The sequence below is a fragment of the Cydia amplana genome, chromosome 1, assembly GCF_948474715.1.
Source record: "Cydia amplana chromosome 1, ilCydAmpl1.1, whole genome shotgun sequence".
NCBI lineage: Eukaryota > Metazoa > Arthropoda > Insecta > Lepidoptera > Tortricidae > Cydia > Cydia amplana.
This window is the reverse complement of record NC_086069.1, coordinates 5,724,961-5,743,568: the sequence shown is the minus strand read 5'-3', so window position 1 is coordinate 5,743,568 and position 18,608 is coordinate 5,724,961. Positions and strand designations below refer to the sequence as shown.

General features: G+C 36.1%; 1 protein-coding gene across 1 annotated transcript; it reads left to right on the top strand.

Moving 5' to 3' along the window:
- Window positions 1-7,047: 7,047 nt before the first annotated feature.
- On the top strand, window positions 7,048-17,106 carry LOC134662059 (UDP-glucosyltransferase 2-like). The gene is made up of 8 exons (XM_063518337.1): window positions 7,048-7,206; window positions 7,527-7,614; window positions 8,148-8,325; window positions 9,497-9,691; window positions 15,423-15,645; window positions 15,979-16,198; window positions 16,270-16,489; window positions 16,802-17,106. Exons 1-8 carry the CDS (start codon window positions 7,048-7,050, stop codon window positions 17,073-17,075), a joined length of 1,557 nt encoding a protein of 518 aa, XP_063374407.1. The 3' UTR covers window positions 17,076-17,106.
- The last annotated feature ends 1,502 nt before the right edge of the window (window positions 17,107-18,608 follow it).

Sequence of the window (18,608 nt, the reverse complement as noted above, 5' to 3'; positions counted from 1 at the left end):
GATAATGATAAAACTAAAAAAAATATATGATGTACATTACCATGTAAACTTCCACCGAAAATTGGTTTGAACGAGATCTAGTAAGTAGTTTTTTTTTTATACGTCATAAATCGCCTAAATACGGAACCCTTCATGGGCGAGTCCGACTCGCACTTGGCCGCTTTTTTGTTTTCGAAACGTTGTAGTTAGGTATATATAAGTTCCATTTTAGTTAGCCAGGTTTAACCGGTTAACCAAGTTACCAGTACAATTTCACGCTGGGTTAACGGCCTAACCGGTTAACCCCGGGTTAGTGGGATGATGCAAGTGGCGCTAAGTATTAATGTTGTACATTGGTTATAGTTGAGAGTTACAACAGCATTATGTAACGATTATATTTAGGAACTGATAACAGTAAACAAACATGTTATCATAGGTATCCAGGCAGTGGTAGTGGTACTATGAAAGAAAAAAAAAATATATATTTAACCTGGCCACGTCGAATAATTTTTAAGTTTTTTATTTAATTTTATATCTTATATTATTTTGTTTCATTGTAGGTAATTAATTTGTTCCTGATGTTTATAAGTATGTAGGACATTTAATGAATTAATATAAATATGCATTAGCTTAAATTATGATTAATAATAAAGAAAACAAAGTAATTAATAAGTAAAACATAAAAAATTAATAAGTAATTAATAAGTTAAAGTAAGTAATTAAGTATGTAGGTACATAGTAAGTTGTAAATATGCAAATATGTCCGATAATTCAAAAAAATATATATAGGTATAAATAAATTTTAATATGGTTTTAAGACTAAATACTAAACTAAATCAAAACTGTGTATTAAACTGAAAAGAAATTGTACTATTAATACTATTAAGTACCTGATGCATATAATATATTTGTTATTTTAATAAACATATTATATTGTGTTTTTGCCTTTAACCAAAAAACTCACTCAAATTAAATCGTTAATTAATATTAGTTACCTAACTTTATTTTCTCAAAGACATTATACATTTCACTACAGAGAGAAGTAAATTTTTACATACTTTAACGGCACATGTCAAAAAATACAATAATAAAAAAAACCTTAAAAACTACTACATTTAAACCAAGACACTTAACATAAAACTAATAGCTAGGTACTAATACTAGGTTACCTAACTCACATTTATAGACGGGTCTAACGCGAAATTTATTCACATACCTTTATTTACCGACGTTTCGACACAGGTTTCACTGGTCGTGGTCGCGGCTAACTGATGTCCCAGCAAAATGTCAAAACAGAGATTTGTGCAACTACCCGACAAAAAGTGTATGAAAAAGAAACGAAAACCTGTGTCGAAACGTCGGTAAATAAAGGTATGTGAATAAATTTCGCGCTAGACCCGTCTATAAATGTGAGTTAATATGTGTTCAAAACGCGAAAGTTTTAAATAATATTAGTTACCCAAACTAAATATTTTAATGAATAATAAAATGGAGATATCAATAAAAACTAACCTTAGTTAAAATGTAATTTCACAGGAGAATAACAGGCATCGCAAATGAAGTGCCCGTGCGCACTGATCGACCGTAAATATTGGATGAGATCACGTGAAGCTTGGGCTGGTGCGCATGACAAGCGACAGCGATTTAACTACATTTATTTATGTATTTAAACTTTATTGCACATAATTTATACAACGATGTACAAATGGCGGACTTAATGCTAAACGGCATTATTTACCTGTCAACCATAGGGCCAAATAGAGACACTTACAATTGGTGCAAAAAAAGAAAAAAATGAATGAATTAAAAATAAAAGCAAACTAATATAATTATAAACTACGTATAATACATAAATTCGAGTACAAACGGACATTCTACTATAATAAATATACCTATGTATAACTATACTCTTAGTAGTTGGAACACGTAGTGATTTAATTCTCTTTGGTTGGAACAACGTAAGCAATGTTAAGTAATGTCATTTTTTTGATTTGATTTTGTTATGAATCGACCCTTATATAGTTATATGATGTTACGTTCGTGTTCGGTAACATGTATATCTACATATGTAGGTAGACTATGAAGGTACCTAACGTTTAACTGATATTAGCCACTAACATAGCATTAGCATTTAACAGAGAGCCTTTACCAGCCTGGTGTGATGAAAGTAACAAATCCTCTATGCGTTTGTGACTCACACGTACCTACTTGTAAAGAAATCCTATCGGGTATTTACCGTATATACCATGCCTCACTACTGCAGGCTTAAAGTAAACGAAAGTTGAATGTAGTTGCTCTACAATTTGTGCACACTTCATTAACGATTTTCCTCTATGTTGCATACTGTTATGTATAGGCCCCCTTGCAGTGGCATAGCAGAAATATTGATATTAACCACAACTATGCCTCTTCGTTTGGATTGCTTTCGATTTTTAATTATTGTAAGATGAGCGAAAAAAGAATTGCGGATATTTTGGAAGCTTCCAGGACAAATGGGAACTACGTTTTATGGATTGGAACGGGCGTCCAATTTTCTCTTGATAAACGATGACATTGTACGGGAAGATGTAATGATCATAACAATGTCGGTACCTTTTATAAAGGTTTTAATAACAATCGCAAAATGCTTGTATTATGGACATTATGGTAAGGATTTCAAGCACCCAAGGATCCGGTTTTAACTAAGAGAAACACCGCACTCTTAAGGGCTCATTTAGACGGTGCGAGAACGCGCATGCGAGTTTCATTACATTGCGTCATTTGATCGGTCGGCTGAATTGACGTAACCTCAATGGTCCGCAATGTAACTAAAATCGTATACGAGTTTGCGCGCAGTCTAAATGAGCCCCTTAGTGTTCTGGCCAAACTGGTTAGAACAATTCGTTACTCATATCATCTAGATTGCCTGTGTGTAGATTGAAATCTGTTCACAATCTACCAATAAAAAAAACATACAAACACGCCCACGCGCAGCTACTAATTCACGATGTAGTATAAGTACCATAGAACAAGGGATATCTAGTACAGCTATTAAGTGCAGTCTCCATTAGATATATCGTAGTGGCTAAGGTGCTCAGAAATATCTGAACATGGACTTTAAAGTTTTGATAATAGAGGTTTCATTCAGATATTTGTGAACATTTTGGCCGCTCCTATAATAATATAATGTAGTTAGGTAACGGTAGATACAACGCAAATTGCTCAATGAGCCAGTCCTGAAAGTAGTCAGATACGCCACTGTTACCTAAACATATCAAGAAAGACAGTTATACAGTTGTATTGTATTTATTTAAGAACATGTTTTTTGTTTACACAGTTAATAAGGCATTTTCGTTCCTGTTCAGTCCTATGGCAGACTGGTAGAGAATGCTATTAGGCATAATAGGCATTAAGTCCGCCATGTTTTTTAAATTGTGCAATAAAGTTTAAATAAATTATAGGTAAATAAAGAGTCGAAACAGTACTTAATTTAATATACGTTAAGTACATACAAAATAAGCTTATGAACGAAACGTCTCTTGAGTAACTTTGAAAATACCATTATTTATTCATAACCCACCCACTGCATGGTTGCATTTAGATAAGTACTTATGTTTAGATTCTGTCTCAAAGGGGAACTGAGAGAACCTAAGTAGTTCTCTGTTTAACTCCATAAGTGCTTGGAACTGCATTTGAATTTAACAAACTGCTTAAAAGATTGGCTAAAGCTCGGTTTTCCTAGGCCGTCTCCATACAGAATAATACGGCTAAATATGGATGATTTTTATGGAGACAGCCGATATTTGACGGCACCGCTATTCTAGGAAACCAGAGCTTTATAAAATAACTTCGAGTAAGGTGAATTAAGGTGACGTTCTGATGGCAACATTGGCATTAACTGCAGCTGCATTACTTAACTGTTGCAACATTACTGCTGCGGCCTTGATGTTGGCCTTTTGAACACATCATAAATGAATTCATAAATAAATTCATTCATTAATCATATTTTTACAATAGTTCTGCTAAAAATTATGATTAAGATAATCTATACAACATGATGTTTTAACGAATAATTTTACTTATCTTCTGTCTTTAGACATGCAGTAAATTTTGTGCGCGGTATGAACTGACGAATTGTCTGTAATTCTAAAAAAATAACTCATAACACACATTAAATCTTCCGTTTACATCAATTAAGGATCTGATAATTTTCCTTTTTACGCCTTCACCCTCGATCAATGTAATTCGATCTTTATCATAAGTGTAATAAGGTTGAATTTCGTAGAAAGCGAGTAAGGTGACTACCGAATGAGCAACAAACGCGTAACTAACTCAAATTGTGTTCAGTAACGCGAGAAGAGTTTAACTGTTGAGGTGGACGGGAATGTGTGGTGGAGTGGGATAAAGATTCTCTGTTACATTACATACAGGTATGTAAACCACTTTAGAAGGTACCTACTTACTCAGAATAATGTAATATACTAACAGAATACAGGAAGAATACGAGTAACCCGACCATATGTAACAAAATTAGAGATACTTATGCCAAAATTAATGTTAAAAAAATTGTAACTTAATACAATTACTACATGGTTTGTTGGATTATTTGTACCGACTGTATTTATTTTGCAGATAATAACAACCAAGACTAGTATAATACAGGAGATGACTAACTTAATCACCTCGGTTTTCTTAATAACTTCACTCTTAGCCATATATTGTTATGGCTAGTTTATATAGTTCATTAGGTTTACAATTCAACCTCACATGAAAGGAGTAGGTTTTTTAATTTCCTTGGCAATCATAGGTAGGGTAGGTAAGAACACGAATGATAAGAATATAATAAAACTAAACTGTTTCTATAAATTGGGCAGATCTAAAACAGCATGAAAAGTTGTTTTAGTTCTAAATGGTTCCACATGACGGTATGTCATGTAAGGCGGATGTAACAATAAATTCAACTAAATCAATCTACGAACCTACATCAAATTTGACTATAAGCAATCACTCCCAGCATCAAAGTTCCATCAACTGTAATACGTCAACCCTCTTCATCGCACTGCCTACAGCAACTTTCCCCAAAGCCTCTTAGCACTTCATTTGTCACATATAGTCAGCAACACAAGGCTGACAGCATTGTACAGTCAGCGCCGGAGCTACTACGGTTCACTTGATCATTTTCGTACAAACTGTGTCTCTGTAACACAGATCTAGAATGACGTGTGCATACTCAAAGATTTCAACTTGCGCTTATACGAAGTGTACAAAAGGGAAGTTTCAAGTATATGAACATTTCATGAGTGCAAAAGAGGCGGATTATAAATTGGAAAACTTGACCACTTTTGAGCGTCATCATAGCAGCCGCTAGTGGCTGTTTGAAAGTACAAAACGTAAGGTTAGCCGACTGGCAAACACGAAAAGCTGCATTTAGTAAATACGATGGGTGGTTATATAATATTATATACATCTTGGACTATCATAATGCAGCAGAGCGTCTGGGAGCTACTCTTACAGTAGAAGAGGGTATTAAGATTAATACATACTTAAATCTAATACCTTTAAACGAGCAATTCTTGTTTATTTATATATATATTTATTTATTTATTTATATATACAAGTATATTTCGGGGATCTCGGAAACGGCTCGTCTCTAACGATCTCGATGAAATTTGCTATATGGGGATTTTCGGGGGCGAAAAATCGATCTAGCTAGGTCTTATCTCTAGGAAAACGCGCATTTCCGAGTTATTATATGTCATGTTTACCGAGCGAAGCTCGGTCATCCAGATATTGTGTTTTAAGTATTAATCTGTAAGGTACAAACAGTACCTTAAATTACTATGGTTCTTAGAAAAAAAAAAGATGTTAGGTTTAGTAGTTTCTGTAATAATAATAAGTTTAGCTGAACTTGAAGCAGTTACAACATGCAAAAAGATAGGTACTTATCTTCTCTCTCATATATTTAGCGGCATCAACTTATGATCCACGCACGCACACCAAACTTATTACCAACCATTTCTCGAATATCCACATTGCAACGTTACTACAATCATTCTTCACCGCTATCTGACACTACAACCAAATTATATGACACGTAATGAACATATGGTCGTTGAGTATGATAGTTCCATTTTCACCATTTAAGGGCGAGCATCCACCAGTACTCTGTGCGAGACAGCGGAGATTTCCGCAACAAACCATCGGTACTACCAGTAGGTATGACCTATTCTTTGTTTTTTTTTGCCTGGCTCGGCAAAGATAAAGTGGATATCGTCGGGGATAGTGCAATACCGCGTAACTAACAAAGGCGATAGAGTTCTAAATTCAAACAATGTAACAAAGAAATTGGACCTTACTGCATTTGTTAGTTAGGTACGCGGTATTGCACTATACCCGACGATATGAGTTTAGTGTAGTATTACATTGTACATACAAAACATGTGAAAAATGTGTGCGAGGGCGGAGAACAAAGAATGTGTGCGAGAAACGAGGGCAAAAGATGGATGAAGATGTTGTGCACGCTATCTCTCCTCTTCATTATCTCCCACCAATCTGATAAGATAAAACCTTGCAACGCCCACCTGCATAAAGTTTCACAATTCACAACTTCTCTCCCTAGTATCCATCCTCACACCGCTCGGCTTCCTCGCACGTCTCTGTTGGAAACACTTACAAACTTTCACAGCTTCGCTATGCAACTTCGCACCGAAGCCGCCGAGCTCCGGTGGAAGCTTACCTTTAGATTGGCATGTTGCCATAATTAGGAGACTTGGTGATGTCTCGACTATTTATGACCTAGATAGGGTAAAAAGGTGGAGCAATTTATCATCGGCGATGAATGATGGCCTAGCTAGAGCATAATATTTGTGTTAAGCCTGTTTGAAAATTAACTACGTTACTAAATCATCGCACAGTTTAGCTCCTAGGCATATTATATTATTCTGGTTGCAAAATCATTGTCTAGTGATAGTGTGGTGTGAATTTTGACCATTAAAGTTTCTGAATTTTGATTAGTTTTTTTATAATTATTCAAGTTGCTACTTAAAGTGTTGTACATTCATAATTTGATATTATTATTTTTCAGCTAAAATGGAATTAATTCATCTAACAACCTTGGTAATTATTCTGAGTTCCCTGGCTGAAATTTGTGTCAGTTATGAGATTTTAGTAATATTTCCGGAACCCACAAAAAGTCATGGAATATTGGGCGATGGCTATGTGCGAAATCTCTTGGATGCCAATCATAAGGTAAATTGATACGTTTTTAGAGCCCATTTTCAAAAAAAAAATACATACTTTATTTACGAACATGATCAATCACTATCATGGTATCGGTATACTCATTAAAACACATATCAGAGAATATTATTGTAGGTATTATGTACAGTCGCCATCAGATATATCGGAGCGCCCAAGGTGATGACAAATATCTGAACACGCCTCTATTGTCAAGGCGTTAACGTGTGTGTTCAGATATTTTTGAACACCTCGGCCGCTCCGATATATCTGATGGCGACTGTGCAACTATTCCTACAACACACATTCTCAGATTTCTTTGATGTTTTCAGGTTACGTACATAACTCCATTCCCCTGGAAGGAATTACCGAGCAATCTGACGCAAATAGACATCAGCTCTAACCTGGAAACGTCTGACGGTGAGTTACAACAATACTTACATATTAGATTCATTTAACAAAATACATTAACTGTTGAAAATTAATCTCGTGCATACGTTTTATGTTTTAGATTTAATCTCAAAAAATATGAGGCGAATAATAAAGAAATTTGAGTGTAATTGCACAACGGATTACACAAATTGTTGAATATCTTTTACCACGCGAAATCATCGAAAGTAGATGTAGATAGATGTAGATGTAGTGTAGGGACGCCCGGCCGGATGCAGGCGGGTTGTCGATCGCGTGTCGCGTTCATTCAGCCCTGTTCCCTGGAGTTGGAGCTGCAGGTTACTGTCCCGGCGGCATTCCCACACTATTCTCCTCAAATCTTCTTGTTTTCCTGCAGAACAGAAGGACATCTTTGAGTTCGACGTCCTTTAGTTCGTGTTCTTTCAGTGTGTCTCTACCGAATGTATTATATCGCGGTGCCGCGTACATAGTACATTCTGCTAGTAAATGTAAGCTAGTCTCCTCATCATCGAAAGTAACAATACCTACTCGTTTTTTCCCAGAATATTTCCAGAACTTGACAATAGAATATCCGAACAACTACGAATTCCTGCAAATGCTGTCATACACTATGGGCCGACTCGTTGTCACCCATCCTGCAGTGCAGGCCTTTCTGAGGAAGCCTGACGTCAGATTCGACGTGGTGGTCGCCGAGTGGATAGACTCAGAAATGTATTCTAGGTAAGATCATTTCAGGATGCAGGCGTACACGATCCACATGATTTCGGTTTAAAAATATTATTTCGTTCCTTTCTAACTTTAAGATAACTTACCAATGGGATTGGAAAGGGACAGGGCCAGTCTGCTGAATGCGCTCACAGCGGTAGGCTAAATTAACTATGGAGGGAGCTGATGCCACATGAGGGCCGACGTTTTGGTAGGTCTAGACGTAGGTGCCGATATGACCTGGATATCTCCAAAACTGGTCAGTGATCTTGAGTAACCAGGATTAGTGTAAGAGGGGAGGCCTTTTCACAGTAGTGGTCAATACGAATAATAATAGTGTATTTTCTTTCTTTAAAAGTAAGGCAGAGATGCGAAAAATACTTTATAAAAAGTATTTAAATACAAAATACAAATACTTCCTTGATAATACTATTTCAAATGCAAAATACAAAATAGTTTTTGAATTTGTATTTAAATACAAAATACGAAATAGGTATTTTCAAAATACTTTTTTAAAATACAAATACTTTTCAATAAAAGGTATTCTGAGTAGTGAATACCTAGTCTGAATTAAGAAGTATTACTCGGAATTTCCGAGTTGAAAAGACTCTCTTTATTCTTTGAAGTCAATCCCATATCTAAAGTGCAAATTTCTAGTTGCTCATATTAACCGGTAGGATGTAGGTATGAATGATGTTTTATATCGGCCAACTTTTAAAAGCATTACTTTGTAATGTTTCACAGCTAGTATAATGCCTCTCGTTAGTGTGATGAAAACGTCTCGATTGTGTTTCACCAGGGCAGAAAAGTTTGTTCTCCTCTCGTGCCTTGAAACCCTCCCAACACTCAAGATTACACTTTATGTGCGACGTTACTAAACAGATTCAACAGTTCCATGTTAAAAGAATGAGAGAGTTGCCAGGATTGTAACATCAGAAGAGATTGTAACTCCTACCTTCATTACCTACCTACTATAAAGTATTTTGTATTTTGAAAATAGAAAATAGGTCCCAAAACTATTTCAAATAAAATACAAAATAGTTTTCTTCAAAAGGTATTTAAATACAAAATACAAAATAGGTATTTTGCATTTTGTATTTGCATTTTAAATACAAGTATTTCAAATAAGTCACATCTCTGAAGTAAGGTTATAGCATTATGTAACTAACATGTAAATGCTCAACAGTTTCGCGGGCTACTTCTCTGCTCCTCTGATCTGGTCTGTATCGACGCAGCTGCACTGGCAGCCGCTCCGACTGATGGACGAGGTCCCCAACCCCTCGTACTCGGCCGACGTCAACTCTGGATATCTACCGCCTTTGAACTTCGTGCAAAGGCTGAAGGAACTCAATGTGCAGATTAGGAAGCTTTGGATATTACGGTGGGTAATAGCAGGCGTGTCTCACTCCGCGATTTCGTCGCTTTGCTACAGGTAGCTAAAAGTACATCCGTACGGCCCCAATTTTGGGGAAAGCCATAAGCCGCGCGTGGCGCTGTCGCCACCTAGCGGCCATATCTGTGCTGATCGTAACAGACTCGTTTTGTTAGAGAGTGAGTCTTCTGTACTTAGTACTATTATTTATTCTGTGGTAATAGTAGGTACAAGTACAGTCGACGTCAAAGATATATTTACAATTGAAAGTTACAAAAAAATCTTTACATTAAAATAAGTTGCCATGTAATGTGACAAGTACTTGTTTACGTGATATATTACAGTTTTATATTTTCACACAATGTGCCCAAAATATGTTTACACTATTTAATCCGTGTACTTTGCCCCTTTTTATGACGTATGTTCGTTTACATGACAAGTTACAGAATAATATTTACTCTTAATGTACCAAATTAAATTGCATGTAAAGATCTAATGTAATATTTACAATCAACCATACATAAACAGTTTTATACCTCCTGCTAAATAAATATCTTTACAAACATTTGAAAGCTGCATTCTAATTTCAAATAATGACAATCGTCGAAAAGAGTACCATACTGTCAAATGGTCTGTTTGTCTCGTTCGTTTAGATGACGTCAATGCTATGTCGAGTATGTAATTCCAATGTTTACATTTAAACCATTTTCAGTATTTTTGATTTTCAGGGTTTCGTACCCAAAGGTTAAAACCGACCCAATTACTAAACCTCTACTGTTCGTTCGTCTGTCTGTCTGTCACCAGACTGCATCTATCTCACAAATAGTTAAAACTTTCAGACGATGTATTTCTGTGCCGTTAAGTTTAATAACAAATACTAAAATCAGAATAAAATAAATATTGAAGTGGAGTTCCCATACAACAAACGTGATTTTTTGCCAATTGTACAGAACCCTTAATGGACGAATCCGACTCGCCCTTGGCCGGTTATTTTGTAAATGCATAGATACTGAAGAATTATAAGTTAACCCTTTTCGGCGCCATGTCAAACCCAAAAGCTAATATGAATATTCTTAATATGAATTAATAAAAATAAGTAAGAAGGTAAAGAAAATTATAGCAAGGAGGTTTCATAAATAAAAAGTAGGCCAGAATGAAATAGGTGAATTATAAAGAAATTAGTAAATAAACAGGTGAATTGTGTAAATATGTTTTTGTAGCAGAATGCGTAAAAGTTTTTATGCATCATGAAACGTAAAAACAGAAATGTTGCTCTTGACGTGTATCTATTCGTGTGATTATTCCATAGAATTAGAATAGACAAGAACAACAGTCAATCTTCAAAAGTGCGACCAAAAATGAAATGCAAGTGTGTGCGTAAATTATCTATGTGAGATCAAAAATAGTGATGTCATGTTGCAACATATTAATAATCTGTCGGTGTTTGATTGCTTTATCGACTACTTTTTCAAATGTGTTATTTTAAACTTTGAAATTCTACGACATTATGATGTATAAAATAACACCTGCACTGCGTGAGCTATCGAAATCGTTACAGCCTTATCTTAGTCTAACTCTTACTGTGTTAGAAAGTGAAGTTTAAATTTACTGCTAAACATCTGCACCTTCAAAACGGGTATAACAATCGTTATTATTTGAAGTCGGTTATAAAGGTTAATATCTTAATTATGTCTTGTGAAGAAATGATTACATAGCTATTAATATACCGACAAGTTATCGATACTGTCATCTGAACATTTTGTCAAGCCCTAGCATAAAGTAACAGTTTATGTTTTTACACAAAATATTTTAAATTATTGAGTAATATGATAAAATATTAGCACACAAAGGAAGAAAAACTTATAATCAACTGTATAAACCGGCTTCTTACACTTTTTATGCTGTTAATTTGTCAAAATATCGTTAAGAAAATTTCGCCTCGAATATCATTATTCCTCTGAAATGAGTATTTGCTAGGTTTATTTGGCCCCGTGACACTGAAATCCGGTACACTACAAGACACTATCTTCATTGTATTACTTTATCAAATAGTTTTCTTCCGAATTTGTGTATATTTTTCAAATTGAAAATTACGGTGATACGCTCTTGGCCGTCCGCGGCCGTCGTCAAACTCAAAAATGGTCACGTTTTCTCATTTGTAGTCTGACTCTTTCGCACTCATGCGATGTTCATAAACGTGTGGCTTCCCTTTCGCACACTTCAGCTGTCTGTCAAGCGCGAGCGCGAGAATGACAAGTCTGTGTATTATTCTGTAACTTGTCATGTAAATGAACATACGTCAGAAAAAGGGGCAAACTACATGGATTAAATAGTGTAAACATATTTTGGGCACATTGTGTGAAAATATAAAACTGTAATATATCACGTAAACAAGTACTTGTCACATTACATGGCAACTTATTTTAATGTAAAGATTTTTTTGTAATTTTCAATTGTAAATATATCTTTGACGTCGACTGTACAATATGCTCTCGTCACAAGATTTTTGTAACCAGGTACATTCAAAGAATTTAATTTCAATTCCGATGCATTTCGTACCTTCTCACAGTGACAATCAATATGAAAGTCGCTAAGGGACCTTGAACTATTATCACTGTACAAATATTTTAATGAAAACTCAAACTAAAACAAGCTTGTGTGGTGTAGTTGAGTTGAGGATTTAAAAAAACCTAATTTTTAAACCTTAGGGCCAATACAGACAGGCTGAGGCTGCAACCCGACTGAAATTTATATGAGAACTGTACATTGACTGCACGGCGAATGCTCAGTTTCCATACAAATTGCAGTCGGATTGCAGTTCGTCTGTATCAGCTCTAACGGATTTTTATTCCAAAAAAGCGGCCAAGTGCGAGTCGGACTCGCCCATGAAGGGTTCCGTATTTAGGCGATTTATGACGTATAAAAAAAAACTACTTACTAGATCTCGCTCAAACCAATTTTCAGTGGAAGTTTACATGGTAATCTACATCATATATTTTTTTTAGTTTTATCATTCTCTTATTTTAGAAGTTACAGGGGGGGGGGGGGGGACACACATTTTACCACTTTGGAAGTGTCTCTCGCGCAAACTATTCAGTTTAGAAAAAAATGATATTAGAAACCTCAATATCATTTTTGAAGACCTATCTATAGATACCCCACACGTATGGGTTTGATGAAAAAAAAATTTTTGAGTTTCAGTTCGAAGTATGGGGAACCCCAAAAAATTTTTTTTTTCTATTTTTGTGTGAAAATCTTAATGCGGTTCACAGAATACATCTACTTACCAAGTTTCAACAGTATAGTTCTTATAGTTTCGGAGAAAAGTGGCTGTGACATACGGACGGACAGACAGACGGACAGACGGACAGACGGACAGACAGACAGACAGACAGACATGACGAATCTATAAGGGTTCCGTTTTTTGCCATTTGGCTACGGAACCCTAAAAAGCCAATCAAGTGCGGTTCGGACGCGCCCACCGAGGGTTCCTTACAATTACAAACTTACCTATTATATTTACGATCCTCTATGTTTGCAGCCTTCTGCATAATCTAATTTTCTACTCTACGTCATTACCCAAAGGTTATCTGGAATATACCAATATTAAGCGATAAGCCTACCAGTGTTGATGTTACCTCTAACTGATTTATTCTCTCTCTGTAGGTACCTGTATTTTACCGTTTTGTGTTGTAATTGAGTCCTATTAACCCATTGAATTTCGAGGAACGCTTTACGAACTACAACTACTACCTACTCTTTGAACGAGTTGTTTTGTCGTAAAATACCACCTTTGTCCAAAATTTGTCTCTTGTTGCCCACTGTTAGAGAGGTAGTCACTAGTCAGCCCTTTTGTGAACAAACTTTCATAGTCCAGTTACACGAAATGAAAATTTAAATTGGACGGAATATAACTCTCTCTAAGCGTACCACTTGCATGGTTCATTCCAATTTCTATGAAGCTGTTTAGTGTGACTTGCAAAATTTTAGTACCCATTTACCTATACCGAACTCGAACTAGGTTTCTAAATATCTGCGATTTAACGCAAAATTGTGTCCAGGGTGCGGAGCCAACAGGAACAACTGTCACTGTCCACTAATATGGAAGAGTGATTAGAAACACAAAGCGTTTTGTTCTCGCTCGTAGTACAAACGATTGTCACCTTGGCTAGGCACCCTGGACTAGTATTTGACGCTGCATACCTATGCAGCTATGTAGGTACCTACCTAATGTGGTTTTTTAGGGTTCCGTAGCCAAATGGCAAAAAACGGAACCCTTATAGATTCGTCATGTCTGTCTGTCTGTCCGTCTGTCTGTCCGTCCGTATGTCACAGCCACTTTTCTCCGAAACTATAAGAACTATACTGTTGAAACTTGGTAAGTAGATGTATTCTGTGAACCGCATTAAGATTTTCACACAAAAATAGAAAAAAAAACAATAAATTTTTGGGGTTCCCCATACTTCGAACTGAAACTCAAAAATTTTTTTTTCATCAAACCCATACGTGTGGGGTATCTATGGATAGGTCTTCAAAAATGATATTGAGGTTTCTAATATCATTTTTTTCTAAACTGAATAGTTTGCGCGAGAGACACTTCCAAAGTGGTAAAATGTGTGTCCCCCCCCCCTGTAACTCCTAAAATAAGAGAATGATAAAACTAAAAAAAATATATGATGTACATTACCATATAAACTTCCACCGTAAATTGGTTTGAACGAGATCTAGTAAGTAGTTTTTTTTTTAATACGTCATAAATCGCCTAAATACGGAACCCTTCATGGGCGAGTCCGACTCGCACTTGGCCGCTTTTTTTAGTGTCTGGACCGATAGTGGAGAAGTATTGTTGCAACCACACAATTTGCCGTCCCAGAAAGAGTAAAATTATATTATTCAAATTTTCCATTCCTGTTTTCCGAAGCGCAACTCGAAGCTGACTGGGGCGTCAACTACCTTCCTGCTAATTTGTTTCTAATGTTGTGCAGGCCTTTCGAGAGCTATACAAAGCGAACATGAATTGTATAGATTAGAAACCGGAAAGACCCGTGTTTGCAGTTGTTGATTCAGTTGTGAACTACTCTGGCCGCTGCCGGTGTCCGACCCTCTGCCATCTTTCAGCCACGCTTTAACTAGTTTTCGGTTTCGTTAGAATTTCAACTAGGTATAGAGCGGCCTTGAGTTCGTATTGTTGGGTTTGTTTGTTGTTAATAACAATGTAGGTGGTAAAAGGCCATTTCTGTTAGTTAAATGTTAAGGTCATTAAATAAACACAAGTAGGTAGGTATCCTACCTATGATATTCAATCGGCATTAGCGTGAACGTTAGGTAATCTATTTGAAACATTCCCTAGAATAATATTGTCCTTTAACACAATTTTGGCCAGTGTTTTGGTGGCGGGGTGGCCTAGGGGTTCAAGGCGTTAGCTATTGCCAAAGACGCCGGTTCGAATCCAGCCTTGACCACTGGAGGGCTTCGTTACTTTATCTGTAATATATGACATCTATTTCAGTTTATTATTCTCTTTTATGTTTGAGAAAACAAAAGGCGGTTAAAGATTTAGATGTTCCAAGACATATAATACGCATCAAGACTTGATTGATATTGAGAATTGACTACTTATTTACGATCCGGGTGCGATTTGGGCCAACATTTAACAACTTCGACACAAAATGCCGGGACGATTCTCTTTAATGGGTCCTGACATTGATTGTTATTTAACATAAAGTTAAATATGTTGCAGACACAAAATCCATCCTCTTGAACTAGAAATCTACGACACAATCTTCAAATCCGCTGCCATGACGACGGGTAGAGATCTCTTGCCATACACAGACATACCTAACAACTATTCAATGATGTTAGTAAACACTCATCCTTCCGTAGCAACGCCCTGGAGGGTGCCCCCGAGTGTGAAGGAGATAGCTGGTTATCACATAAAATTGCCGGTTGAGGTTTTAGATGCGGTAAGTTAATTTATTGGTCTGTTAATATGTTAACTTTGAGTGCGGCATAACCATAACATGCAACAACAATAACTAAGAAATCACTTTAGCAGCCGCAGCCCTTTAATTATTGCATATTTGTTTATGCAGTTTGTTTAATTTTATGATTATTTCACGGGATATCGAGCTGTCTATATCTTCATAAGATCGACGTGACTATAATCTCATGTGAGATATTTTCATTGGTGGTCATGCCAGTTTTCATATGAACATCAAACATCTTTTCAATCTAAATCTTATCTTAGTATTCATCATCAACATTATTCCACGCTAATCTTATTCATTTGTTCGCAGAATTTACAATCCATAATGGACGCATCACCGCAAGGTGTTATTTACTTTAGCTTCGGGACCACCAACTCTGGAAAGGACATGGAAGACGGAATACGCAAGGAATTTTTGGAACTTTTCCGAAGCTTAAATCAAACAGTTTTATGGAAATTAGATGTACCTTTGGAAAATCTTCCGAATAACGTACATTTGATGCAATGGGCTCCGCAGACTAGCATACTGAGTAAGTGTTTGTTTGAATTTTAATGAGTTTATGGTTTTGTAGGCTACATAAAGGTTATTTAAAAATTTCAGACCATCCAAATACAAAGGTTTTCATTACCCATGGCGGTCTTCTGTCTCTTATCGAGGCTATACATTTCGGGGTGCCCATGGTAACGATACCGCATGTTGGTGACCAATATAACAATGCAGCAGTTGCTGTTAAGAAAGGGATAGCCATAAAGCTGGAAAATGGCCCCGGTCTTCCGTCAGAATTGAGGGATGCGTTGAAAATGATGCTAACGGATTGGAAGTAAGTGCATTGTATTGTATATTTCCTTCATACGACCACTATGTACGACCTGCATAAGTTTCACTGCGACTATTAAGGTTGCTCGTTTCTTTCTGGTTAATAATTTCTGAAGCTTATTTATTTAGCATTTAAGAGACACAGACAGCGATGACTAATAACATGCCATTAATAAATCGGGACCCAAGTCTACAGTCCTTCAACTCCTGAGAAGTCATCCTTATCCAGAGCACTTTTGCCTTGAAGTCTTTTGAGTGATAAAACGACTCATAATGTGCATTTAAATTAAGTAATTACATTTCACTCCCATTTCAGATACAGGGATAACATGAAACGAGTGTCTCGCACGTACCACCACCGGCCTGTATCTCCAGGAAAGGAGCTGGTGCACTGGGTAGAGCACGTGGTCATCACTCGCGGGGCCACATACCTTCGATCTCCTGCACTCCTGGTACCCTCGTATCAAAAAGCGTACCTGGACCTAGCTGCATTAATTTTGTTTGTTATTACTGTCATATTTCTAATACTTTATTTCAGTATTCGTTGGTGTTTAAGAAGGATAAGGCAGAAATGTAACTGTAAACAATAAAATAGTTATTAAATTCGTTACGTGTCTTAAGTTATGTTATGTTTTTAGTATCTTAAAAAAAAAATACAAAATACATAATATGTTAATAAAGAACAGATTGAATAAATAAAGACTACCGTGTATGTTAAACGCGGTTCCAAAATGGCGAACCAAACAAGGACGATTTGCAAACTAAAATCTTTCCTAAAACCTCAAGCTTAGGCGTGTGACACACAAAACGTAGCGTTTTGCCCCTTTAGACAATATTTTTTATCATTTTCTCTGCATACTGTATGCTCACCCACAGATTGTTTATATTTCTGATGATCTACCTTATTACAAATCCGTAGACATAAAATCTATAGAATTGAATTTTGAATTTATCAAAATCGGACACTAATGAAAGTCTACAAGATGGTATATTTGGTTTCTAAAGTCCCATACAGGATAATAGTGGAGGTTAAATTTGTGAAATAACAATTTGATTTACTATCGCGAAAACGCAAATCGGCCTCAGTCTAGTTCGTGTTTTATAACAAATTCAATGTTTGTCGCATCTCTTTAAAACACAAAATTATCGCGTGTTCACTAGACTGTCATTGGCGTAATTGCTGTAAAAGTTTCAATAGTAATATAATAACATTTATATTACTTAGTTATCTTCTCTTGTGTGACAATCTTTTGCTCGATCGATTTCAATCTTCGCTTCTAAACGGTAACGAGCTTTTGCATTTCAAATTAGGAACAAACGAATGTACGTCGTTTTGGGACGCCCCTATTAGTTTCCGAGTACGGTTACAAATAGAAATTTATTTTACCTAAATTTACAATTGTGTTAGCTGGGCGTTTTCTAAAATAAATATCGAAAACCTGATTCTTTCCAACCTGGACATTCTTGGGCTCATTCTACTCAGAATCGACAGCACTCTCCATCCTACCATTAAAAAAAGATGTCCCAAAATGTCTATTCCATTACGTCACGTTTTATTATGAGAAAAATTTTCACTTGTATAGACGTGACGTAGTGGAATGTACAATTTTCATACAAATTTTTGGACATTTTTTTTATCATCAGGGTTGAATATGCTAGTGATTCTGAGTTGAAAGAACCCAAAAACACCAGGATCCGTGAGAATCGGGTTTTCAATATTTATTTAAGAAAACGCCCAGCTAGAAACATAATAGGGTCAAAAACGTTTCGAAAAATTGGCGTCTTTTTAGTTGACGTTACAAATATTAAAGATTTGGATACGGCTAAGACTTTTGAATATCATACTCGTAATACACATTGAAAAAAGTAGAAAGATTTAACATACCGTTATCGGCAACCCTTATGGGTAATGTGCAAAAATGAGGCTTTAAAGCCCTTGTGATGTATGATGTCCACGGGAAAGTCGCATAACCGTAACGGATACCTACTATTTTTTTAACCCGATTGCGCTTATAACAATACCTCTATTATTTGGAATTCTAAATTTTTCATTAAGTAACCCTGGGTATTTGCTTAACCAATATAGTTATTTGCTACTTAATTCGGCTTGAAACTGAAAAGTA